This window comes from Pipistrellus kuhlii, unplaced genomic scaffold (genome assembly GCF_014108245.1).
Source record: "Pipistrellus kuhlii isolate mPipKuh1 unplaced genomic scaffold, mPipKuh1.p scaffold_m20_p_1, whole genome shotgun sequence".
Taxonomy (NCBI): domain Eukaryota; kingdom Metazoa; phylum Chordata; class Mammalia; order Chiroptera; family Vespertilionidae; genus Pipistrellus; species Pipistrellus kuhlii.
This window is the reverse complement of record NW_023425404.1, coordinates 51,401,404-51,428,331: the sequence shown is the minus strand read 5'-3', so window position 1 is coordinate 51,428,331 and position 26,928 is coordinate 51,401,404. Positions and strand designations below refer to the sequence as shown.

Sequence of the window (26,928 nt, the reverse complement as noted above, 5' to 3'; positions counted from 1 at the left end):
GCCAGGTGGATCAGTTGGTTGGAGCATCTTACAGTGCATCAAAAGGTGCAGGCTCCATTCCTGTCAAGGCACATAATTAGGTTATATGTTCAATCCCCACTGGGGACAAGTACAGGAAACAACTAATCGATGTTCTCTCTGTGTCCTCCTTCCTCTCTCTCTAAAATCAATAAAAACATATTTTTAGCCAAGGGTTAAAAGAGGCAATGTAGTTAAACAGGTACTAAGTTTAGTTACAATACAGAAAGGTTAGCATCTACTATCTGAAAAGCCCTGGCATTTGTGTTACCTGCCTGACCTCCTGCTCTAGGACCGTGATTCTCAAACTTTAATATGTATAAGAATCTCCTGGAGGGTTTCTTAAACCACAGCTTGGGCCCCAGCCCTCAAGAATTTTTTATTTAATAGATGTTGAGTAGGGACAAAATTTGTATTTCTAACAAGTTCTTAGTCCTGGAACCACATTGTAAGAGGCTACCCCAGAAGGTACTCCCAAGGAGTAATCTACTTCTTCCAAGCTGATTGCATGAAGCATCTCACAGCTATCCAGGGCCTGATATCAATCAGTGGTGACTGAGTTCTCTGTGTTTCAGGATGCAAACATAAAGTTGATCAGAGAACTCAGGGAAGAGATTAGAAGACTGAAAGCCGTGCTACTGAGCTTCGAACTGGTATGCAGGCAATCAGAACTTGTATGTATTCAAGAGCCCCTTTTCTCCCACAAAGAATCTGAGTCCTGCTTCATTGTGTTCTCAGTGAAGTAACACCTGTGGGGCGGGCAGGTGCAGAGACAGGATGGGGATTGCTCTGGTTGCCTGTGTGGTTTCAGTCTGAGTGGACATCCTCGTACTCTACCATCTTTGTTGTCCAAGGGTATTTGCCTGAATGGTTCTTATTCTGTGTGTGGGCAGATAAGGGGATGGGGCTCTCCAGAAAAATTTCCTGAATTCACCTTCTTTGTGTCAATCTGAGCCCAAATACTTAGGCTTCTGATTTATTTCTGATTTTAATTATAGTCTTTCCCTTATCTGCATCTGATGTCCCCTCATCAGCGTAAGGGTGGGACCCATGAAACACAGCTCTTTCTTTGTGCAGAGAAACTTCAGTTCATTGCGTGACGAGAAGGATGGCAGTCTGAAGGAGCTGGTTCTCCAGAACGAACTGAAGGTGGGTGTGTGAGGTGGACCCTGTGGTGCTTTATATCACCCGGGGAGGAGGTCCGATTTCCTCCATCATTCCTGGTCCCGGGCTGTTCCCTCGTCAGCAAAGTGTCTGGTTTAGAGATACTTTTTGTCTTCACTGGGCCTTGAATGGGGGATTTGTTTGTCTGAAGAGCTAGTGACAGCTCTGACTTTGTTTTGTTCTCTCAAAGATTCATAACTCCCTTTGGATAGTGACAGTAGCTTAGAAAATAAAATTTATTTTCTAGTTGGTAAATCAACCAACCAACATGTATTCATTGAGCACCAAAGAGGTGCTCTGCATGATGCTACAAGAAATACAGAGTAGTCCCTGCCTTCAAGTGGCTTGCAGTGTAGTTGGGAACACAGTCAGAGAGTGATTGAATGTAATAACTGTATGAGTTAGACCAGTGGTCAGCAAACTCATTAGTCAACAGAGCCAAATATCAACAGTACAATGATTGAAATTTCTTTTGAGTGCCAAATTTTTTAAAACTTAAACTTCTAAGGCCACTTCTTCAAAATAGACTCGCCCAGGTCGTGGTATTTTGTGGAAGAGCCACACTCAAGGGGCCAAAGAGCCAATTGTGGCTCGTGAGCCGCAATTTGCCGACCACAGAGTTAGATGAAAGACCTTCAGGAAGGAAAGAACCATGATGGCTTGGAATTGGAGCTGGAAGTCAGAGAACTTGAACTAGACCTGGAAGAATTGATAGAGTTTGTTAGGTAGATAGAAGGGGTAAGGAATTTGGGATGAGAGAGGGATAATATAAGCAACACCATGGAACTGAGAGAATGAATGTCTCTGGGAATCACCACTTAATCTAATCACCCAAAATGTTTTGTCTGCCCTCTCACAGGGTCACACTTTTCTGGTTGTCTCTCTGCCTCCAGGCTTCCCTCCCTCCAATCCAAGGTGAGGGCCAGTTGGGGAGGTTTGAACCAGGGTGGTGATAATGAAGAAGTATAGTAGGGAAATGAATGTGACAGTTGTATGTAGGATGAATTGGAGGGAGGAAAGCCTGGAGGCAGAGAGACAACCAGAAAAGTGTGACCCTGTGAGAGGGCAGACAAAACATTTTGGGTGATTAGATTAAGTGGTGATTCCCAGAGACACTTAAAAGGAAAAAAAGGCAGGCATTATTTAATGACAGGTTCTATTGAGATCCTGCAAACAAATGTCTCAATGTCCAGTATTCTATAACATCATCCTATGTGTTATTCAAGTATCCTGGCTGTGTCAGCATATTATCCAAACTAAACTTTAGGAGTATATCATACATCCAGAAGTTTCTCAGAAATTCTATGTTTAACCATATGTTCTAATCTGGGGTTCAGAAAATTTTGTATTTCTATACATAAGAGATAAAGAGTCAAAATCATTCCAGGCTTATTAGCAGTTTCGCATTATGCAGGCCAGCAGAATTCAAGGGGGCTTGAGTCTGCAATGGGCTGGCCTATCCTGTGATGGCAGGCAGTGAAGGAGTTGGTGAGAGAGCCAGCCAGAGGGAGGCGTGTCCAGCTGTGCCTCCAGGTTCTGTGCCGGGTTGGCCAAACTAAGCCAGAGTGACCTGCTATTTACCTCTGCCAGTTCCCAATCCAGCTCAGCCCTTTGGTTACCCTGTAGTTTTCAAACTTCAACTCAGGGAATGTGACATTAAAAGTTATTTTTGTAGGGTACATAAAATAGTTGTATACAAACTTGGCATAGCATCTTTTTTCTTAAGTATTGTACTTATGAGAGAAGTATTTAGGTGAATTCAGTTTCTTTTTTGAGTTCCTCAATTCTTCCACTTCCAGGATAAGCTGCCTGCCTAGGCATGAATTTCCACTATATGAAGGAAAAAGACTCTGCATTCAATATTATTTGTTTACATTCTTTAGATGGTGTTAAGGCCCCAACTCTTGGTACATTTATTTTTAAAACTGTGATCCTATACATAATAAGCCCTCAGGATTTTATTGTTGTTGCTATTTTATTACTATGTGGTGTCATAGTTTATACATTCTCCCTGGGGAGACTTCTCTTGTGCTTTGTGGTCTTTGAGCCACGTACACACTCACATTAGAAGTGCAGGTGCTGCTCCTTGAGAAAGAAGTGTTAGGTCACAAAAGGATTCCCAGGATGGCTCCCCTAGAAGGGGATGAGGAGAGGGAATTACAGATGTCTGACTAATATCTCCATCAATTTAAAAAATAACACATAGTGTTTGTCCCCAATTATAAAAATAATACATGCTGTTGCAGAAAACTTTAAAAACAATGTTTATGAAGGAGTTTCTATTTAGGAAAGTAACACTTGCTTATTGAAGAAAACTTGTAAACACAGAGATCTCCCAGAGGAGGTGCAAGGACCTCTGTGGGGCTTCGGCCAGTGGCAGTGAGGAGAGTAAGGAAGTGATACCTGGGGAGCGGTGGGGGATCAGACCAGGATGCCACCTCAACTTCAGTCCTGCTTCCTGCGCTGAGTCTCTGAGACCACCTCCTCTGTCTCTGCAGATAGACCAGCTGACTAAAGACTGGACTCAGAAGTGGGATGAGTGGAAGGCCCTCATGGAGCATTACAGAGTGGACATCAACAGGAGGAGGGCTGGGGTTGTCATCGATTCCAGCCTGCCACACCTGATGGCCTTGGAGGAGGATGTGCTCAGCACAGGTGTCGTTCTCTACCACCTGAAGGTGAGCAGGCAGGTGCATTCCCTCTTCCTGAGTTACTGGCTCCAGAGGTCGAGGAGGGAAAAGCCAGAGGCAGCAGCTGTGCATTTGTGAATTGAGACAGATGTCCCAGAGCAGACTTCAGGTTTGCCCGCAGGAAACAGCTAGCCAGCCAATTGGTACCTGTTTGGCTTTTGTATGAATGGAGCAGGAAACTGGAAATCAGAACAATCATTTTTCTTTTGTAGTTACTGGTACTGTTGCTTTTATATAATTTACTTTTGTTCTCTGAATCTTAATTTCCTCATCCTATATAATAAAACCCTAATATGCAAATTGACCAAATGGCGGCATGACCAGCAGAACGACTGGTCACTATGATGTGCACTGACCACCAGGGGCAGGCGCTCAATACAGAAGCTGCTCAGCCAGAAGCTGGGCTCACAGCTGGCAAATGCAGTGGCGATGGCAGGAGATTCCTGCCTCCGCTGCAGGTGGGCAGTAAGGAGCAAGGAGTCTCAGACTGCTAGAGCCCCTGACTTTGAAAGCGATCAGGCCTTAGCTGGCAGGCAGACATCTGCCCCCAAGGGGTCCCAGACTGTGAGAAGGCACAGGCCGGCCTGAGGGGACTATCCCTCCCCCCAGTGCACCAATTTTATGCACCAGGCCTCTAGTTTTAAAATAAGAATGATGCTGCTTGTATTCCTTTTCTGGCTTCCTAAAACACACAAATGCAGGCAAGGAAGTGAAATCCTAACCTTAAAGTACCATTGGTACTCCTGAGTTGTGCAAATGCAGACTGCTAACAGATGGCTAATGGGGCAGTCAGTTCCCTTTTAATACTTCCCCATGTCACTCAACCCACAAACCAACAATCTCCATTATTAGGTTTACTTGGGAAAGAAGAGAGGAGAGAGAAAGTAGATACCTGAACCTTAGAGAAACATGAGGGAGAGTCTAAAGGGATGGAGGTGGGGGGTGGGGGCATGACATGCAGCCACCCAGAGAAAACAGAATAAAGTTAAGGCTTTCCATGAAGGACCTTGCTCAGCTGGTTCTTGGTCATCTGGAGGCAAGGTCCTCATTTCTAAATGAAGCAGTTTGAGAATCAGTTACCCATGGTAGATAGTTTCATATCCTGACCTCATAAAAAATGTCCTGCTGTCGGACAGTCTCTGTGGAAGACAAAATATATTTTACGTGTCCAAATTTCGTGCTCACTGAAAATCCAGTCTTCATTCTCATAATTGTCCAAGGTGGACATGAAAAAGAACAGAGTTTATGGGGCTTGTGTAATGCTGCTATTATCCCTGGAGAAATTAGACTCCTAATGCTGCAGTGCATGCGGTAGTGAGATGTTACCAAAGCTCATCATGTGCAGAAAGTCTGTTCTTAGGATAAGCCCCGAAGGAGTTGTCAGAGACTGGGGCTCTCAGACAACGTTAAAGTAGCTTATTGTATGATACACAAAGTGCAAATGATCTCAGTGAAAATGCCTCAGGCAAAACCTAAATACTATGAATCCTTCTTAGTCAGAGCCACTGGGAGAGATTGGAAGTCACCAGGTGGATTAAAATGGCCAGTATTTGAGGAGAACTGATCTGATATATTGATTGCATGTGGAAGGAGCAGATGAAGCTGGAAGTCAAGTGGTAGAGCTTGGGGTACAGCTGAGGGTCAAAGGACACAACTGCCCATCTGAACCCAGAGGTGCTGGCTTTCCCGCTGAGTCAGTGCACACCCAGGTGGCACTCCCTCTCTGGGTGCGTGTCCAGTGAGCCAGGGCATGGGGTTCCAGTTAGTGCTAATCCTGGCATTTCTGCATACTATGTACCCATTTACTCTTTCATTTTTTTACACCCTGGTTTGGGGATGTAACAGTAATCACTCAGGATGCTCTCCTGTTTGTTTTTTGCTTTGCTGACTTGGTTCCAGATCTGGGACTAGTCACTAGCAATGCCCTGGGAGCTGTTTTCCCTTGAGCCACCTCAGGAGGAACCTCAGGTGGAAGGGGGCCGAGGGAAGGATGCATAGAACACAGGTTACTGATGTCCTGGAATTCCCCACATACGTGCCTTTGTGCTGTTTACCCTCCCCTGGGTAAGGAGGCAGTTCAATCCTGTTAAACAGAAGCCATCGCATTTTCTGGTTGTTACTGCCCTGCAGGTCAGGAAGTTGTGATGTTCTGTGGCCTTCATCCTGTGAGGAGGAATGTGCCTCATCATCAGGGTGACCCTGAACCCACACGAGGGGTCTTGACCTCTTTCTCTTGATTCTGTTTGGCAGTGCTTGGAGGCCAGTGTCCATTGGCTTGTGTGGTCCTCAGTGACTGAGCAGAAAAGTCTGGGCTCTGGCTATTTGTGGGTGTGCATGTAGAGGGAGGCGCAGAGCCTCATTCATCACTTCTAGGAGTCTTCCTTCTCACCAGCTCTTTGGGGGAAACGGTAGGGACCACCCCTGAGGCTGTGAACAGCGAGGCCTCAGCTACCGGAGAGGCGGTATGATGAGGTCGGAAAAGCACGGAATTCTAGCCAGAACTCTCCTATTTAGTTTATGGTTTCATCAGCTTCCGATTCCTCGTTATGAACATACGAACAGGGGATAATAATACCTACATTTGGGTTAAAGGATTAAATCAGAGGTGTAATAAGTCAGCACATTGCCTAGGACATAGTGAATGGTTTATTCAGTTAATGACAAATACATATTTAAACTCAGCAACTCTTTGCCATTTGCTGCCTTCTTTAACAGAGCTGTGTGGTCTGAATTGTCATAATCAAAGGCCAAAAGGCCTTGTCTTCTACTAACCTTGTGACTCATTTATATTAACTCCCGTTTCCCCTCCTCTCTTATACTCTCTTTCAGTCCTTTTTTTTGATTCTAGATGTGCTTTTGTCCTATTCGTGCTTTATCCTTCTTACAATCTGGTGTCTGTCAAACTTCATCTGCGGACCAAGAAGGTAAAAGTCCTGTGCTCCCATTCACCTTCTAGAACACGTGTGTCTGAGACTGACTGGACTACATGACCCTCAGCCCTGGGAAAAGCTATCCCTGTGTGTGCCCACTTCCTCAGACTAAGGTCTCTGATGGCCATGGCTATTCCCTAACTTCAGGCTGTAGGAGTTTGCCAACACTTGTTGGACTTTGCAAAGATCTGCTGCTGATATTTTTTGTTATATTTTTTGCCCCCACCCTCTCAGGTCCTTCTGGCTGCAGAGTGAGTGGGAGGAGCAGTCAGAACAGCCTGAACCCAAGTTGAGAAGTGATATGGGAAAAGCTGGGGTGGGTGGGGGAAGACAGTGATAAACTCCAACAGTGGACTCTCCTCTGGAGGCAGGGCTGTGTTCCTTTTTATTCTCATTTCAATGGCTTTGTTTTTCCCTTTAGGAGGGGACAACAAAAATAGGAAGGATTGACTCAGAGCAGGAACAGGATATTGGTAAGTGACAGAGCGTCTGGGCTGACACTTGGTGGCAGGTGCTCAGGCCTGACAGGTTTCTGCAGAGGAACCGGATGGTGCTCTGAGCGGAAAGGGTCTTTGAAGTCCTAAAGGGCCGCTCCTTTTGCGGCTAGGCTGGGGGATTGCAGCTCTGTGGCTGGGACATGACAGGAGGGGACCCACATGTGGGAGGACCCAGGACTAGGTGGGCTCTTCTTCTCTTGTCATGATTTGAGATCTTCCAGATGTGGATTCTGATCTCATGGGAAGAATGGAGGAGGTGTTCCCCTGGGCCATGCCTCTGTCCAGGTGACCCCCACCTCTCCTGTAGTCCTGCAGGGTCAATGGATCGAGAGAGACCACTGCACCATCACCAGCGCCTGTGGGGTCGTCATTCTGCGGCCTGCTCAGGGGGCCCGTTGCCTCGTCAATGGCCGGGAAGTCACTGCCTCCTGCCGTCTGACCCAGGGTAGGACTGTCTGCATTCCTGTTTATGCCAGGATGAGTGATGGACCAGCTCCATGCTCATGGGCTGGACTCAGAGAACCCAGTGAAGCAGTCTCTGCACCCAGAGATCGGAAGGTTTCCTAATAAGTCTTCTTCGCATGCAAGAAGCCCTATTTTTTGGGCCCCAGAATGGAGAATAAATCTGAAATTTGTCCTTGTGTTTATTAGCTCTGTGCTTGGGAAAGTCTCTGAGCTTCCATTTCCTCATCTGAAAAATGGGGATAATAATAGGATTGAATAGCAGGAAGTGTGAGGGTTAAATGAGCTAATTCATGTAATGTTGTTCTTAACAGTTTTCTTGGCATTTAGTAAACACTCATTATCATTATTACTGTCACTATTACTATTATTTTTAATCTGTTTAAGTTCTCTGTCCTTTGAGGCTGAGCTTACATTCCCCCTTTCCCATGAAGTATTCCCTGACTGCTACACCTGGGGCACATCTTACTTCTCTTTTGAGTACCAGGCTCTTCCTGTTCATCTCATTAGTTTGATGCATGTGCTGTGCAGTATCCAATGAATCTATATTTTATTGGCTCAGCTGAGATATCCACTTGTTGAGGGTAGGACTTTCATCTCCCAGAACAGTGCCCTGCATGTAGTGTATCCTCAGAACAGGAGCTGAATTCTCATCTGCCTCTCTGCCTCTCTGCCACAGGAGCAGTCATAACCCTGGGGAAAGCACAGACGTTCCGATTCAGCCACCCAGCAGAGGCCGCTGTCCTTCGGCAGAGGAGGCAGGTTAGCACGCTGTGCTCTGTGTGTGGCTGCTGGCCTCCCGGTGCCTCCTTTCTGGGGAAGGAGTTTGAGCTTTGTCTGGCTTTCTTGGGAGGGTGGGGAGGACCGATGACTGCAGACTTGCTGTGCTTTCTTCCTGTTCCCAGGTCGGAGAGGCTGTTGGTGGTAGTGGCTCTTTGGAGTGGCTGAACTTGGATGGAGATGTCACTGCCTCCAGGCTGGGTCTCTGCTCTCTGCTTGGGAAGAAAAGGTGAGAAACATCTGCTCATTCTGCTGTGAAACCTATGAATGTTTCTTCTTAGTCCATTACAACGTGGAGCTGGGAGGAGATGAGGGTAGCAGCCGCAGTATGAATGGAGCCTGGTCTGCACCAACTTGGAATGTGATTTGAAGATGCTGAGCTAGCTGCTCGGCTGATAGTTGGCAGGGAAGTGGTCTTGGCCCTCATTTATTTCCTCTTTGATATTCCAGTTTTCTTCATCACTGAAAGGCATGACATTTGTTGTTTCCTATACCACTTTCCTCTGTCACCCAGATTTAAATGTGGTGTGTTTGTAGGCAGCTTTGATTCAGTTTCTGAACTTCCCTCCCTGTAAACCTCGTTACCTTCCATGCTTCCTGTGTGGGAGCTCGGATGTGTGCCACATAGCTTCCAGGCTTTCTCTGAGTTTTTAAAGACATTGTGGGACTGAGACTCCTTTTTTTCTCTTTGCCAAGAGTCCAGAACTATGCATAACAGGACAGGACCTCCAGAAGAAATGTGAAAATATCTTGGGGTTCTACCCTCTCCCATTCACTTCACCAGCACTGTAACTGTGAGGCATGGAGCCAGAGGTTTTTTTGTTTTTTTTTAAAAATATATTTTTATTGATTTTTTACAGAGAGGAAAGGAGAGGGATAGAGAGCTAGAAACATCGATGAGAGAGGAACATTGATCAGCTGCCTCCTGCACACCCCCCACTGGGGATGTTCCCGCAACCAATGTACATGCCCTGACCGGAATCAAATCTGGGACTCCCTCAGTCCGCAGGCCGACGCTCTATCCACTGAGCCAAATCGGTTTCAGCATGGAGCCAGAGTTTTATATGTGATTGGTGGCAACTACTTTTCTTCTTTATAGTCATTCTTTGCCCATTTCTTCATAGAATTCCCTTCCAGCTTTAGATACCTGTGGATTTGGTATTGGGAACAGTGGTATTCTTCTGTTCCCATAGGCAAAGTGGCTGCTGCCTTGGGGACTTCCTTTAGCAATGTCAGCAGGGGATTCGGTGCCTGTGAGACCACCGGGGTCAGGGTGCTGTCCAGCACCACGAGCACAGGGCTCCTGGAGGGGTTCTGATGGCATTGGTCCCGTGGTTACTTCTGGGGATCCAGCTGTTCTTGCCTCAGGCCAGGTGAGTGCAGTGGCAGCTGGAGGCAGCCTGAAGTCTGACCGTGCAGTGAGGGATGTCAGGTGGAGGAATAGAGGTACACTGGGGCAGGGAGGGAAGCAGGTACATCCTCACAGTGGGGCTGCTGAGGATTCAATAGCATCTAAGGAGGTACTGAGGGGTCCCATGGGGGGACTGATAAGATGGGAGAGGTGACACAGGGTCAAGTGCATCAAGGCCAAGATGGACTCAGGACTGAGGCTGAGGCTCTTGCTTAGTCAGAGTGGCCCTCCCTTGTAATGAGTCCATGAAAGGAGGCCTTGTTTAGTAAGATTTCCGTTGGAAAGATGAACTAGGATCTGTTTTTCCCAGAGTTCAGAGGCTTACAGAGAATGTCCCTGAAACTTAAAGAGCGAGGATGATGGGGTTGGATAAAGCTGCTTCGCCTCCTGGCGATGACAGAAAAGCTGTGTGGCCTCCAGCAAGTTACTGAATCTCTGAATCTATTTGCTCCTCTAAGGGTACTGCCCTCTCTCTCCCAGGGATCCTTGAAGTAGGATGAAAAAGCTAGAACATGTGGAGTGCTCTGCCAAGTCCCTGGCATCCCACAGCTACAGCTCCCCAGGTGGGAGGTTCTTACGGAGAGCTGTCTAGGAATGCAGCCTCCCTTTCGCTTTCCTGTCCCCGTCTCACCAGCTGACCGGGGAACACTGGTCTCCTGTCCTTTCACCGCCCTCTTGGGCTCTCTAGCACCACAGGCACTGACATGACCTTTCATTAACACTGAGAATACTCCCTTTCATTCAGAGAGGACAGAGAGAAGTGGGAGAATCAAGGCCTCCCACTCGCTACCTCCACTCTTCAGCACCAGCTCTAGGACCCTGTGGGCTGAGCTGGTCCTGCCCAGCTGCCGTAGCCAGCACCCTGTGCCAGTCCTGGTAGAAGTTGGGTGTGTGGGGCTCTGGCCTGTGATTGGGCAGCGGGACTGAGGAAAGAGCCCGTGAGAGTGGAGAAAACTGCCTGTTGTCAGCTGGGTTCCCAGTGGTATGGCTGCATCTCCTTGACTGTCTTTTCTCCGCTTTTGGGTGGGGTTGGCAGAGTGTTGGCTCCCAAGCCTCTCCTTGGCATAGGCTTTCTTTCCCTCTCTTTTCTCTCTGGAGGAGTACCTGTGGGAGCCTGCACAGCCGGAGCTGACTCCAGAGAGCTCAGAGCCATTCTCTGTAAGCCTCTGACTCCAGGGGAAATGCCAGTCTGCCTCCTTTCCTCTTGCAGCAGTGATCTGGACCAGAGAGGGGTTTGTCTTTGAAACTGTTCTTTGCAGTTTCCCGTTTGGAATTTTGGGGGCTTAACCTTAAGTGCCCAGGGCCTGGGAGACACTGTCATTGCTGCTGCTGCATCAGTGAGCAGACGCTGCTGCATTCTGCTGCAGAAGCTGTAAGATCAAGGTGGCCAGGAGGGCACCACGGAGTGCTGGCAAGGAGGGGACCAGGCAGCAGCTGGGGGAGGCAGGAGGCACCCAAGATGAAGGGCAGTCATCTGAGAGAGACAGAGGTCCTTGGCTGGCAGGTAACTGGAAGCTTGCCCTTGGTAATCTACCCAGATATGTAGCATAAGGTTGGTATTTTCTTTTTCACTTGCTTTTTGGCTGATGTACTTAGCAGGGGAGCCGTTTGCAGCCTGATGGCAGCTGGCATCTTGGGGTGAATATGCATTGTCTGCAGCGATCCTCCTAGACCGCCCCTCCTCTTAGGCCTGACGCTGCCGTGAAGGAAACTACTGGGTTATTAGCAGCTGCCATTTTCCAGGAGGAGGGCTCGAGGGAGCTCACCTCTAGGGAGAAGGAAATTGCAATCAGGGTTTGGAATGGCAGAGAAGGAATCTTAATGCCATCAGGGAATTATAGATCCCGTTCCTGCCCCGTGGATCTTAGCTGAGTTTGTCTGAGACCCTCGGATGGGCTGACGTTGGAATTCGGTTCTGTGGTCAGACATATTTTGGAGCAGTAGTGCAGGCATGACACAGGTGTGTATAAAATGTTTCCCTGCTTTTTCTGTTCATGTGGCATTAACTGTTTGTTTTTTTTAAAATTCCAATTACTATTACTATCCCTAGCCTTTTGCCACATGCATCAAAGGGCATCTTTGCTCTTTTACGTACACTCCCCTTTGTGGATTTGGCCTTTTGCCCACAGCAGCAGTGCCAGTCTTCCCCACGGTGCACCTGCTCAGGTATCAGGGCCTGTCCTAGTCCTCGGACCTACAGTACATCGAGTGACCTCCCCCAGTCCTTCACAGAGAAGACACTGCTGGTGTGTCAGCTTCTACTGTGCACGTATCCGCCCAGGCACTCTCCCTTCCATCCATCCTTCACTGTCCTCCTAGGCCTGTATTAAGAGATATGAGTTCCTCTAAGCAAGAGGCAGCAAACGATCTGTTAAGGGCCAGGCAGTATCTCAGGCTCTGCAGGACTCACAGTCTCTGCTGCAGTGACAGCTCAGCCAGGGCGGCGCCCCAGCAGCCTGGACCACACATAACGAGTGGTGCGGCCGTGCTCCTGGGATGCTTCCCTCACAAAAACCCAGCCTGCCTCACAGGCTGAAGACCTCTGCTTCGAAAGCCTTCATGGTTTCATTATGGTCTATGAAATGTGAATCTCCTGAGCAGAGTGGTCCTTTAGAGCACACCGCTCGGACTGAGAGCTGGCTCCAGTGCCAGGTCCTGGCACCCCGGGGCTGGAACGAGGGCTGCAGGAGGCTCCTGTGCATGCTGACCCTTCCCACTGCCACTCTGGAGCGCCCACACACTTAACCCGAACGACAGGGATGGGGCGACCCTGCAGAAACACACGTGAGGTCCCCTCAGAAGGCAGCGTGTAACCTGGGCAAAGTTAGCATGCAGGCCAAAGCTGTCAGTCTTCAGGGGAAGGCTCTCCCTCGTCCATGTTCACACAGGAACCTGGTGGCAGAATGAAGTATGACTGTAATCTAGAATTCTTTTTAAACTTTGTATTCTGGAAAATCCAAAATACACTACAAGTATCAACTCATAGCCAATCTTATTTCATTTACATACCCACACACCTCCCTCTATTCCTCCCCACTGGATCTAAACAAATCCCAGACAGTTTCACCAGAAAACGCTTCTGCATCTGTCCCTGAAAGGGATACTGCAGCCTAACGCTTGGGAGCCGCCTTCACGCGGGCTCTCGCCGGGCGGGGCGGGGCGGGGCGGGGGGCGGGTGCACCCCGCTCCCCCGGACTAGGGCCTCCTTCCGGGAACAGGCGCAGCTGTAGTCTCCGCACATGTGTGAGACCCTCCACTCCTACCGTGGTTCCGGGCTTCTGCTCCACTTTGTTTCCAGCAGAAAACTCTTTTTTTTTTAAAGGACAACATTTCTTGATTTAGCTAAAATGTTACAGGATTTTGTTTGTTTGTCTGAAAGCTGCTTTATGTTCCTGGTTATTTTCTTAACCAAAATATACTGTGTTTCTGCTAAACCCACAATCTAAGAATATACTAGTCTGAGGACCGTGCTCCGTCCTGCACTGTGACATCACGAGCTCCCTGTGACACACGCCTGGGAGGCCCACGTGGCCGGAGTCCAAAGCCTCTCTGCCCCGTTGAATTCAGGGGCTCTCAGAGAGGCTTCGATGGCCGCTGGCTTGCACTGAACTGGGTTTGCATTTCCCTGGATAACCCGGCCCCTCTGTGACAGGAAGGTGCCGGGGGAGCAGAGTGACGAGGAACAGCTACCCGGGGCTGGAGGGACACCTCAAAGGGCCGATATTCAGCAGCAGGATCGCAGGCAGCGAATCCTAGCACGACAGATTAGAGCCAACCAGGACCTGGAATTGGAGCAGGCACCTGTCAGCTGGCAGATTAAAGAAGGTAGGTGCCCGCTGCTCACAGTGTCTGCTTCATCTTCCAACCTCTTCATTTTCACGCTTCCCCAGCCTTCTGTATTCTCTGTGTTTTCTTTGTGATACGATAGAATCTTTGGTATTAGGTATTCTCTCCTCTGTTTTAGAGGCCAGAGGCTCTGACAAGGGGCCACAAGCAAGAATCAGGAAGCAGCTTCCCATTGCCCCTGAGTAATGAGCCTCTGCTCACGCTTTCTCATGCGCACATTTGTCCCTGCTTTGCTGCCTACCCTTCGCTGTGCCGAGGCCTGGGGCTTCATTCTCTTGCCCGGTGGTAAGGGGATGCCACCCTGGCCAGCTCTTTCACTCTGTACCGGTCCATCTGTGGCCAGGGGTGTCTGAGCCCAGGCAGCCACCGGCAGGGAGGGGGGTGCCAACCTTCTCTCAGGATGTTTTTGGTTTCTAGACCAGCAGTGGCTGATCAAAGAAGAGACCTGGCTGGCCAGCTTGCAGCAGCAACAGCAAGACCATACAGCAGAGAGAGAACTTGAGGCCTCTGTGCCCACTGATTCTTGGCTTCAGACATATCCTGAGCCTCAACTGTCCCCACTGGTCAGAAGCCAGAGGCGGGCGGTGCCACTCCAGCTCCTGCAGAGGCGAACTCCTCGGGTGGCAGACAGGAACGTAAGGCGAAAAAAGGCCTCATTCCAGCTAGAGAGAAGCATCAAGAAGCGGAGGCTGCTGGAGGCCCAGAAGAGACTGGAGCAGCTCAAGGCATTGTACTGGCTCCAAGATGATGGTTCCCCGGAGCCCCCACACCAGGTCCCCAGCCCTGATGCCTTCCCAGGACGTCAATGTCGAAGCGAGTCGACAAATGGCAGCTTTTTGAGCCTCCGGGAGCTCTGCCTCCGGTGCTTGCCCCAACTGCGCAGGTATGGGCAGCAGCTGTCCCCTGGGCGCTCTGGCTGAGGTTACAACCTCGTTGCCCGGCCTCAGCTTCTTCAGTCTGTAGAATGGAAAGAAGTGTTTGCTCATCTCTTCCTCATCACCCTTTTCCTCTTCTGCTCTTCTTCTTCTTTCTCTGTAGTTGATATCCACTAAGTCTGAGGCTTTTCCCTTCTCCACTCTGAGAGGCAGCTCTTGCTTCTTTGGTGCAATCTATATGAACCTTATTTTTTTCTTTAATATATTTTATTGATTTTTCACAGAGAGGAAGGGAGAGAGATAGTTAGAAATATGGATGAGAGAGAAACATCGACCAGCTGCCTCCTGCACACCCCCCACTGGGAATGTGGCCGCAACCAAGGTACATGCCCTTCAGTCCGCAGGCCGACTCTCTATCCACTGAGCCAAACCAGTTTCGGCATGAACCTTATTTTTTTATCTAAAGACTCTCACTATCCACTTACATCTCCTGTGTATTCCAGCCCCACTTCCATCTCATCTTGCCTCAAACCAGACTCTGTCCCTACATTTCCTCCTCCTCCCTCCCCACCTGACCTGCCACCTCAAGTGAGCTTCCCGACCCCATCTGCCAACTGGTGAGTGACTCCAAGTTCACTTTGGGATCCTCTTGTTTCTTTCCTCCTTCACTCCTTACATTCAGTCAAGGTAAGGATATGTTATCTCCCAAGAATGCTTGGAACAGGGAACTGTGTCTTCCCCTTCATATCCTCTGGGCCCAGCACAGTCCTTGCCCATAGTAGGCACACAATGTCTGTGGTGGTATATTTGCTTACCTCTCTGGTCTTCAGAGTAGTAGGCAGGCTTTAAAAACAACACCACCACCAACTTCTTATTATGAAAAATTTTAAACATACACAAATTTGGAGGAATAATACCTAACACATTCGGCAGTTATCAAGATTTACCAAGCTTGCTTTATCTCCCTCCTTCCTTTTTCTGGTGAAGTATTTTTTTCTTATTATTTATTTATTTATTCATTTTAAATATATTTTATTGATTTTTCACAGAGAGGAAGAGAGAGGGACAGAGAGTTAGAAACATCGATGAGAGAGAATCATTAATCAGCTGCCTCTTGCACACCCCCTACTGGGGATGTGCCCGCAACTCTGGTGAAGTATTTTTTTTTTTTAAATATATTTTATTGCTTTTTTACAGAGAGGAAGAGAGAGATATAGAGAGCCAGAAATGTTGATGAGAGAGAAACATTGACCAGCTGCCTCCTGCACACCCCTATTGGGGATGTGCCCGCAACCCAGGCACATGCCCCCGACCGGAATCGAATCTGGGACCCTTCAGTCCGCAGACCGACGCTCTACCACTGAGCCAAACCGGTTTCGGCTCTGGTGATGTATTTTAAATCAACTCCTAGACATCATGTCATTTCAGTCCTATGTAAGGTATACACTTCTAAAACCTAAGGACTTTTCTTATACCCGCATTGTCAGTATCACACCTAACAAAATTAAGATAAATTATTAGATGTGCTCTACACCTAGGGCATATTCAAATTTCTCTAATTGCCTAAAAATATCTTTTTATAGTCGTTCAAATTAAGATCTAAATAGGTTTTACACACTTCATGTGGTTATGTCTTTTAATCAATTTTTTGTTTTCTTTATATAATTGATTTGTTAAAGAGAGTGGGCCAGTTCTTTAGAATGTGTTATGTTGCAGATTTGTCCGTTTGATTTTTTGTAGTGTTATTTAAATTGTTCTTCTGTTCCTCCTATTGTCAACTAATTAGAAGTTTTCTTTAAAGGCATGATTTGACTCACTTCAACCTTTCTATGAGATAAAATATTGAGGGACAGAGTACACCTGAGGCCACTTTGAGAGCCAGGACTATAGTCCACAGTTTCCTTTTGTTCCTACAAAGCTTTCCTCTGACATCAAAGGACACGACCTTGGCCTAGTCTCTAACCTCTCGTGGTACAGCAAGTGGGACTTTGCAGTCCCTCTGCCAGCAGGAAATAGGGACTGCTTGCTTTTCTGAGGTGGCTTTCCTTGTCTCCACAGTGTTTTCCTGAATCGGGATCCCTCTAGCACATTACCTCCTATACCAGACTCCACTGATCAGACCTCAGAGAACACCCGGTCAGAAGAGTCTTTGTCCCAGGCTGCGTATCCTCCAAGGACAGGGCGTTCCAGCGACAATGTCCTCCGCTCCTTGGGGGAGGGGCAGCTGTGCACAGCCAGGGCGGCCTTGGCCAGGAGGGGAGGCTGGGCCCCAGGCACCTGCTTCAGCATGAGCTCTACATCTTCCAGCATCCAGGAGAGGGAGAGAGGGCGTCAGCAGCCCCACTGGGTGGTGTCCCAGAGCTCAGCCTCTCAGAGACAACCAGCCAACATGCTGAAGCCAAGGGATGAGCCAGAGGCCCTCACGCCTTCCACCCAGGCCAGGATGACTAAGAGACTGTCGGACTCAGGCCACGGACCAGCAGGGTGGCAAAGAGAAGGGGACCTGGAGACCCACCAGGCTGCTAACGGAGCCAGCTGCAGTTGCTCACATCCCCATGGACTCAAACAGGCAGCTGGGCATGGAAAGGCAGCTGAAACTTTTTGGACAGAATCCCAACCACCTTCTCCAAATAGGACATCAAAAAGGCAGCAGAGGATGCTGGCAACTAGGGTCAGAGGCATTACCAAGAAGTCCTCTCGTTTGCTCCGTGGCAGCCCTTCGAAGAGGCAGCACAGTGCAGGGAGCACAGACACCATGGCCTCACTCACAGATGCCGGCCCAGGGGAGGACCCCACAAGAGAAAAAGAAGGCGATTTATCGGACGCAGATAGCAGTTACTCGGTGGATTCTCTCTCCTGTGTCTGTGCCAAAGCCCCAAAGGAGCCAGTGAAGCCAGGGACCCTCCCAGGGAGGGAATGGCACCCCCCAGAGTCGGAGAACACGGAAAGTGACAACAGCCAAATATCCGAGGACTCGCTGACCGAGAAGAGGAACCAAAGCCCTCAGGACAGCCCGGGGGACAGTTATCTTAACAGCGACCCCAGGGCCAGCGCTGGAGCGTCTGTGAGGAGCTTCCCCACATGCTCAGACAGGGGCCTGTTCGCCCAGGCTCTCAGGAGCTTGTCGCTGGATAGCCTGATTGACGCTGAGGAAGAACTTGGGGAAGATCAGCAAGAAGAGCCTTTCTTCAGTTCAGCCGATGAGATGCCAACAGAGACGTTTTGGCGCCTGCAGACCTCCAGTCTGCCCGTTGTGAGCCAGGAGGCAGTGTGCAGGCTTGGTCCTGCCACCCAAAGAACAGGAGCCAGGCTGGATGCCCTCCTGCCAATGAGCAGTTCATTTTACCTTGATTCCCAGCCCCTGCCCCGCTGTGCACAGCCTGAGTCAGAGGTGGGGGCAAGCACCTCTGAGCAAGCCACCACTCTGCAAAGCATGCCGCTTTCAAGAGGGAGCCCTCTGTTGTCCATGGATTCCTGGTTTTCCTGTGACTCCAAGATCAATCCGAACAGCCCCCTGGGAATAGGGGATTCTTTATGTCCAAGTCCTGATGTCCAGGAATTTCAGCCCAGTGGTCGGGAGAGGCCTGGACTCCGGCCAAAGATGGAAGAACTAAAGCCATCGGGGAGAGAGGCAGTCCTGCCCTACACTCCCAGGCTGCCCACAGGTGGTGCAGAGCTGCCCTGCAGTGTCAGAGCCGTGTACACAATTCCTGCTTCTGATACATCCAGGCTGTCCCTCTGGGGGTCATACAGGCTTTTTCCGTCCGGAGTGGATGGCACCTTTCAGGCCAGAGGTGTCTCTGACCCGGCCCAGCAGGGCAACGCTGAAACATCCAACAACTCGAGTGTACCAAGCGTGCTGCCTGCCTCTGCCACCTCATTTACTTACGTAGGCAGCGCCTGTGAGAGGGACTGGGCGGCCCTTCAGCAAAAGTACCTCCTTGAACTATCTCATCCTGTGTTGGAGGCCATCGGAGAGCCCAGGCCAGCTTTCACCTCTCTCGAGGAAGACTCTGGTTCCCTGACCCAAGCTTCTAGCAGAGGAGGAGGTACTGTGTTGGTAGTTGGTTCTGGGCTATCTAGCAGTTTGAAGTTCAACAACTTTCCTATCCATATATCCAAAATTAGGCATTTGAGGGCAGAGAAAGAACAGGACAGTTTGAGTGTCGAGTTAGAAGGCACTTCAGATTTCTTTACAACCAGTGAGAAAGAGGTGAGTTACAGTGGAAATTATTCAGCGGACATAGAATCCTTGACTTCTGGAGCTACAAACGCACAGGTCTTTGCAGCAGAGAACAAGGTGGCAAATTCCATGACAGGAGCATGTGACATCAAACAGAGCAACTTGGAAGAGTCCTCTCCGAGCAGCAGCGGGGGGAAGCCGGGATTGATGACTTCCTCTGAAGAATGTTTCTTCCTGAAGAACCCTTGTCACAGTAACGTCACTGTAGCCACCAAAGAAGATCCTCAGCCCCAAAGCTGTGCTCCTCTCAGGAAGGACAGTGTAGGCCTGGCAGGGCAATTAATCCACAACAGCCACCTCCCCCCGCAGGAAGAGGAGACAGACTGCCAGGAGAGTGCCACGGAAGTGGTTGGAAGACACGCCAATCTCCCCTCTGCCTTTCCTTCAGGTCCGGAGCTGTTCCTGCACTCTGCTCCTTGGAATTCATGCCCGTCTGCCCTGCAGCCACCTCCCTTAGAGACATTCTACGTGACCAAAAGCCGGGACGCCCTGACGGAAACGGCCCTGGAGATCCCGGCCTGCAGAGAAGCCAGAGTGCCCTCCCCGCCCCCCAGGGAGGCCTGGGGCTTTGGCCAGGACTACCAGGCCCTCCAGGATGCTTATTTAAAGAGTAACTCGCCCGCGTTCTTACACAAACAGGATTCCAAGATTGCCGCCTTTCAGCAGGTCACAGCCGAGAGGCCAGTTGCTCTGAACACAGCGGAGGTTAGTGGAGAAATAGGGAAACGCGCTGGAAGCCATAACTCAGTATATGTTTTTGTTGCTCAGAACAGACATTTTCTTCCGTCTGCCAGCACAAAAGAATGTGAGTATGAAAATCAACTTGGAAGTTTAAATAAACACAGTCTTCCAGCACTCGAGGGAGAAAAGACCACGATGCAGTCCAGTTGCACCGTGTCCTCCGGCAGCTCTGGGTTCGGGAAGCCCCTTTTTGTTTGTGAGTCTCAGGCAAGTGGGGAAGAAGGGCAGGAGCAGAACGCAGTCCTAAGACAGAGCCGGGCCTCTGATATCTGTAGACAGTCCCCTTTGGTGGCCAGGTCTGATTTCACCTATAAAACCATCAGTTTAGGTTTTGACAAGGACAAGTCTAGATCGGCATATCTTAGAGTAAGGAGCCCAGAGGTGATAGCCCAGGATGGGAGTCCAGCCCACAGGGCGGAATGGAAGGATGAAACTGGGCTTCCTGGAAAGTCTCTCCATCCCAGAGACCGCTCAGAAGAGTCTAAGCGGCCATGGACAGAATCTGCACAAGAAAGGTTCCAGTCAGTTCTGTGCTCTCAGGAAAGAAACCTCACTGAATGCAAGGGCCCTGGAAAGTTGCAAGAAGTGTTAAATCACAAAGAAACACCTTCGGGAAAGAAACCGAGTAAAAGAGTTAATAATGCTGACGAAATGGCGAGGCTAATTAAGAGTGTCATGCAGCTAGAAGATAGCATCTTGGAAATCGAATCCAAGCAGAATAAGCAGCTCTATGCTCCCCATACAGTGGGCGTCAGTCATGAGTTTGTGCTCCAGGACAAGGAGATGGCTGACCGTATCCTGAAGCCAGGCAGCTCTAGACGCCACTTGACCTTCAGGGACCAGCTGTCTTCTCCAGAATACACAGATGATACTGATTTTAGGGATGGTGATGCTGGAGAAATGGAGACTAGCAGTACCCCTGGGGAAGATCCCCGAGATCAGAACGTCATCCCGAGTCCCTTTAAGTCAAGAGACTGGGTACAAGATATTAAATTTGTGAGAGAGCACAATTCCACAGCTGTACTAGACAGACCTGCCAGGGACACCTGTGACTATTTAGGAGTATGTATAACTCACAGTGAGTGCGCCCGCACTTTTGTTACTCCAAGGAGAAGGAAAGCTTTGGCCAGAGCTGTGCCGTTCCGGCCCAGGCCCGAGTGGCCCTCCGAGGAGGACAGTGAGGTGGTGCATGCATCAGCAAGCCCCAGAAGGCAGCCCCGTGGCTCGGAAAGTTTTGAGGAATCAGAGACTATGGAAGATTTTCAGGAAGGCCACGTTCCCAAACACATAAGTAGTTTTTACCCAGAGGAGCCAAAAATCCAAGGCAGAGTTAAGGAAATGACTATGCAAAGAGGAGAGAGCCTACACGAGCAATACAGAATGGTCCCATCGACTCGGAAGCTTCTTAGTCCAAGCCAACGTTGTATGGGCACGTTTTTCAGCCAGGAGACAGGCCCCTCGCCGAGTCAGCCAGACTCCTCTAAGGCTCCCCATCGAGACCTGAGTAACACCTTGCCCTTGAGTTCTCCAAGACTGCCAAGAAGCCATCTTCATGCACCTGATGATATAGGCCTCTCTTCAGTTGACTATGTGCTGGATCCTACAGTGTTGAAAATGCCCACCAGTCTCTGGGTAACTGAAGCAGGGTGTCAGGGCCAGAGTGGAGAGCCCAGAAGCCACAGCCCTCAGGGAGATGTGCGAGAGGCGTCCTCCAGGACACACGCTGCTTGCTGTGGGTCTGCAGTCTTCATGGCCTTAGGATCTTGGGGTCAATCTGGTGCACCAGAGACCATTCCCCTGGGGGCTGAGATCAGCAGGAGATCAGCCAGCACCAGCCCCCAAGCCCTGGGAGGGGACCCCAGAAGCACCTCAGTGGGCTTGAATACCAGAGTGGGTTCTCCTTCTGAAGCCAAGGTGGCTGTACAGAAAGCAGAAAGAGCCAGCACGCTTAAAAAGAGGGCCAACTGTCCCTTAGCAGAGAGTAACAACCAGGGCCGAGAGGTGAGGCAGAAGGCAGAGAAGGAGGCCGAGGACCTTGGTCCTACCGGCGCTAGTTTCTCAGCAACTGTGTCCCTGGAGCCACACCCTGAGCCCCCTGCACACACGTCCACGGGCTTCGCTGTGCTGGAGGAGATCAGAGAGACAAGGGCCCACGGAGAACAGTTTCATGACTTGGTGACTGAGGGCACAGTCCTTCCTTACTACGAGACTGTGTTAGAGCCTGAATGTTCTTCAGGGGCCCCTGATAGGCCTCGGTGTCAGCACACGGGCCAGCCAGTGTCAGACAGGACTGGGAATGAGGGTGGAGCACAGGGGTTTCGTGTGGCGTCTCCCTCTGCTGGACCAGGACATCTGCGGCCTGATAAGAGGAACGCGCTTAGGACCACACCCCTCTCTGCAGACAGCTTTCAGCCTCTGCCCAACATTGACGTTAAAGGGCCATGCCAGTCCTCACAGGTTTTCTCCCCTGCTGACCGTGCTCTAGGCAAAAGCCATTATTCTGGAAAACTGAGACTTTTCCTGAGAGCGGATGAGCAGTTTATATGTTATTCGGGCCCATTTGAAATCATGGAGGAAAAGCAAGAAGCAATTAGGATTTCTGCTGGTCCGGTAGGCCCGGACAGTCTTCCTTCTTCAGCTCTAGAGGAAGCCAGGAGGGTAACAGCAGGGAAAGTAGACGCTGCCTTATCTTCTCAGGAACCTTCCAAAAATCCTGGAGTGAGTGAGCATGGGCAGAGCCAGTCCGTTCCCTGGGAGATGGCAGAGGGCATGCCCCCTGGCAGTCAGGAGAGCAGCCAGGCACGCCCAGAACCCAGAACTGTACCCACCACCTGTGGGGGAGAGTCAGCTAACTTCACCGTGGCTGCACAGGGAGAAAAAACTACCTGTTTTGAAAGTCACCTTGCGATCTGTAACGTTCAGGACTCTGCCAGTCTCTCAGGGCCTCCCCAAGACCATGCCCAAGACCCCAAGGCTTCCAGTGGCTTAGAAGAAGGGAGGGCACGGCCCAAAAGGAGTAGTGTCCTGCCTGGAGCCCCGAGAAGAGCTGAGCCAGAAGTGCCCTCTCAGCAGTGTGTGAGGACGGGGGGTGTTGGCTCTGGGCTGGCAGAAGCCCGCAGCGCTGGCAGCAAACACCGTGAGCCGGCTCCACTGCCGGATCGAAGACCTAGCCCAGACCCCGGCGGAGTGAGAGAGGAGGCCATGCGCAGATGTCACCAGGAAACTTCAGATTGTGCTGTCCTCTCAGCAGGGAGCACTGAAGGCAGAGAGACTCTCAGCCCATCTGGGGGGCAGGAAGGCAGCAGAACTCTTACTTGTCAACAACCATGCAGCCCTCAAGCCACTGCTTCTTATGCCTGCTCCTCCCCTTTCTCCACTTCACTGCTACACAGAGATGGTGACCTGGGGAAGGCTGCCCCACAAACTCTCCACCCAACCTGCAAAGTATGTTGCAGGGCCCACGGAATGGATGAGAGAGGAGAGAGCTATTCCCGTGAGCCCGAGGTGTTCCTGACACCAGGCCCTGAGCCCAAAGGCCTCGGTGTGAAATTTGGGCCACCAGGCAGCAGCACTCCGGAGCCCTCTGCCGCCACTTCTGCCTTCTCTCGGGGTCAAGGCTGCAGCTCCCCTTCTGCCCCTGACATGCAGGCGGATTCCCTCGGCCCCTCAGTGGCTGCAGAGGACCCCGAGGAAAAGGTTGCCGAGAAGGCAGCCCGTGCAGAGCTTGAGGCTGCCCCTTTTCCTAAAGGCGCGTGCTCCGAGCCACTGACGGAGTTTCGGGACAGCTCAGTAGGTGGCCAGAACGCACAGGAGTCTCATACCAAGCCAGAGCTACCTGCACCAACCAGGAGACAACATGCCCTGAATGTAAGCGAAGGGTCTGTTGAGAGTGAGCTGCTGGTGGATCCACAGCACGGGTGTTCAGAAAATGTTGTCAGATGCCTTCCAGAAACGCCACAATTTCCCACCGAGTCCAGGGATCACAGGAGCTTGGATCCCCAAGCCAGATTTGTAGCCAAGTTAAAGCACATCCCCGGTGCCCAGGCTGGCAGTCTCTGGGAGGAGGACAAGCAGCAGAGAGAGCAGGCTTCGGGTGGCGGCAAAGCCCCTGCCCGGCGCATGAATCCCCCACAGGCCCAGGACGGTGACTTCGATGGCTTCCAGGTGAGCGCTGCAGGCGGAGAGGAGGGGACTGCAGCCCAGGCTTCTGCGCCCAAGGCGCTCTCACCGGCCTTTACAGACTCAGCCAGTGACCCCGTGGTGCCTGTGGCCCAGAGCCGTGGCCGGCCCTCTTCTGGAAGGCAGCAGCCGGCTCCCCCCCACAGGCGCGCACTCCCTGTCATTGCCGTTTTCTCTGGCCCCAGAGACTCCGGGTCCCCCCCCAGGCCGCAGTTCTCCGTGATCAGCTCTACCCGGTCTCTTCAGCAGCTGAATTTGAGTGTGGAACCTCCTTCCCCCACAGATGAAGAGACACAGGGGCCTAACAAATTGTGGAACCCCCATCCTTGGGGCTGCTCCTTAGAAAAGTCAGCAGTGGGAACATCTCTGGAAGCTGCGAGCTGCGATCAGGAAGCCTCATCTGACTGGAACAGTAGCTCTGCTGCTCACAGGCCCCTTCAGCCTGCCAGCCCTCCTTACCCAACGCCCTCAGCCGCCTGGTGCATGCCGACCCCCAGTTTGACGGCCTGCTGGATGCCGGGTACAGTGGAACCGGCCCGGCAGGGAAAGCCACAGAGCCCGGGCGGCCAGGCCAGGCCAGGGAGGCTTTCTGAGGCAGACAGAGGAGCGTCGCGCTTTGGCTCCCGTGACATCAGTCCCCGCGTCCTGCCCGGCCCGCCAGCGAGTCCTGCACCCATTGGCTGGAAGCAGCTGGGCAATACGGCCGATGTCTCCTGTGGCCACTCAGCCCAGGGCCTGGAACCATCAAAAACGGCCCGGAGCTCCAGGGTGGACAGCCGCCCAGAGGACCAGAACGCCCCATTCCACTCCCACCTCGGCACCTGTGCCAATCCCCGAGGTTCGCGTGAGGCCTGGGAAGTGTGGGACTGTTCGCTCGCCTTGGGGAACCACCGCATCCTGACGGGCCCTGGAGGAGCAGCGCCCGCTAAGCGTCCCGGTGAGAGAGCCCAGTTCCAGGCCCCCCCTGGTGAAGCAGGCCCTCTGAGGAGTGCGTCCCCCTGGACTGAAGGCCCAGTGAATGAGGTGACGCTGCTGTGCCCATCAGAGGCGGGCGGCCCTGGGGGACAGTCCAGGATGAGCCCCTTGGAGCAGGGCGCACAGACCTTGGGCCGCAGGCTCCACTGGAGCCATACGGACATCCCCTCTGCCCATCTGGAAGCCAGCGCAGCGCCGGTCTCTGATCTGGCCTCCTGGGCCAGCATGCACAACCTGTCTCTCCACCTCTCGCAGCTCCTACACAGCACCTCAGAGCTGCTGGGGAGTCTCTCGCAGCCAGGTGTTGCTGAAAAGCAGCAAAACTCCAAGAGGGAGACCCCAGGTGAGGCATCCCAGACCCTCACGATGGACGGCTGTACTCAGACCACCGAGAATAAGAGCATCCAGACTGAGCTGGCCTCCCCACCTCTGCACCTCCGGGCCCCAGAGGCCAGCCCTCAGGAGGTCAGCACGGTCCTTGAAGCGCTGGGCTCGGATGTCTCCACCATGTCTCAGGAAAAGGGACACGGCCCAGGGACAGTTCAGGAGAGAGAGGCGGAGGGACCGGCATGGAACCCAGCACGGCCCCCGGCTCTTCGGGAAGAAAGCACTTATTGCAGGCCCCTGAGCCCTGCAGCACCCTCCTCCCGCCTGAGGTTTCAGGAGGCCCCGCTTGGGCAGAGCCTCCCCTCTGGGAGCCCCCGGGCTTCTCCCGACGCTGCCCTGCCGCCCGGCGCCCAGCCCAGCGAGCCCTCCTGCCTGGCTGTCAGCAGCCCCAGCCTCAGCCTTCCCCGCTCCCCAGGACCCTGCCCCGGTGCGGCGGAGTATGGCGGGGAGCCTCGGGCCCCGAAGGAGTTGTACCCCACAAGTGCCTTGCTGGTGGACAGGGCCTCTTCCCCGATCCTCGCACTCAGTGCCAGCACTCAAGGGTCAGAGCTCCCCTTAGGCTCCCTGTCTCTCTCCATCCACTCAGCTCACCCTCTTGAAGGCCACCAGGAGCTTGTCTCCAGCCCAGACCTTCCCCCGAACTCCCCCCAACCTCCAATGGACAGTTATTCCCCAGCCACTGGGGAGGCAGGCAGCTCCCCGAGAGAACGGGGCCTGTGTGAAGGCAGAAGCTCCTCAGAGAGGAACGAGGGCGGGCCCATGCTCGAGGGGAGCTCCCCCATCAGCCCGCCGCACAGCTCAAAACCCCACGTTCGTTTCCTGGAGCAGCCCCCACAGCAGCTCCAGCCCCAGGCCCCCGCCTGGGTCCAGAGCAGACTGCCGCCCCTGCCGCTGCGGACCAGAAGTCCGGGGCCGGCAGAGGACGTTGTCCCCGAGAACACGGCTCCCCTGGAGTGTGGCGCCCTCTGCGGCAGAGGGCCAAATACATGGCAGAGCGGGACCGAAAATGGGGGTGAGAGCTCAGCCTCTGCAGGGGAGCCACAACCCGCAGTCAACGATGCCTCTTCGGGGGGAGTCGGGCAGCACCTCGGCCCCTGCCCTGTGTCTGAGACGACTGACGAAACGAAGCTCCAGGGCTCTCCCTCTGGCCCAGCTGAGGCCTGCCTACCTCAGGGGCTGCTGCGCCCCAGTTCGCAGATGTGCATGTCTCCGGAGCCCCAGCATCACAGCCTGAGGGACCTTCCAGTGCATAACAAATTCCGTCATTGGTGTGGGGTTCAGGATGGCTCTCGTGGGGAGCCGGGAGTGACCGGGTTGCTGGGACCCAGGCATGTTGGCAGCGCTGGAGAGCAGGAACAGCCTCCCTCCCAGCCTCTGGGCGCCCAGAGCCAGGACCCGTGGTCCCAGAGGGAGCAGATCCCCCTGTTCGGGGCCCAGAACCCCACACTCAGCACGGAGCTCACAGAAGCAAAACTGCACCGCGGCTTCGGGAAGTCGGATGCCCTGCTCGAGGTGCTGCAGAGCGGGACGGGGGAGGCACTCACCGCCCGGGAGCCGGTGCTGTCCACCTGGGAGGAGCTGCATGCCTGGTAAGGGTCCCGGCCTCGAGGGGGAGGGCGGAGAGAGGCCTGAGAGGAAAGAACCAAAGGCTCCGAGCTGCCTGTTCTCTCTCCTCTTGCTCAGTTCTGGGATCTTCCAGGGGTCAGAGAGATTATAAAACGGAGAAGGGC

General features: G+C 52.1%; 1 protein-coding gene across 3 annotated transcripts in view; it reads left to right on the top strand.

The window, feature by feature from the left end:
• Nucleotides 1–26,928, top strand: part of STARD9 (StAR related lipid transfer domain containing 9) — an 82,404-nt gene that overhangs the window by 47,112 nt on the left and 8,364 nt on the right. For all 3 annotated transcript variants that reach the window (XM_036444795.2, XM_036444789.2, XM_045583462.1), the window contains 10 exons: nt 594–671; nt 1,096–1,167; nt 3,681–3,860; nt 7,224–7,275; nt 7,607–7,744; nt 8,441–8,523; nt 8,667–8,770; nt 13,605–13,777; nt 14,216–14,681; nt 16,732–26,787. In XM_036444795.2, coding sequence (XP_036300688.1) covers nt 594–671; nt 1,096–1,167; nt 3,681–3,860; nt 7,224–7,275; nt 7,607–7,744; nt 8,441–8,523; nt 8,667–8,770; nt 13,605–13,777; nt 14,216–14,681; nt 16,732–26,787 — 11,402 coding nt within the window. The remainder of the gene's footprint in view (nt 1–593; nt 672–1,095; nt 1,168–3,680; nt 3,861–7,223; nt 7,276–7,606; nt 7,745–8,440; nt 8,524–8,666; nt 8,771–13,604; nt 13,778–14,215; nt 14,682–16,731; nt 26,788–26,928) is intronic.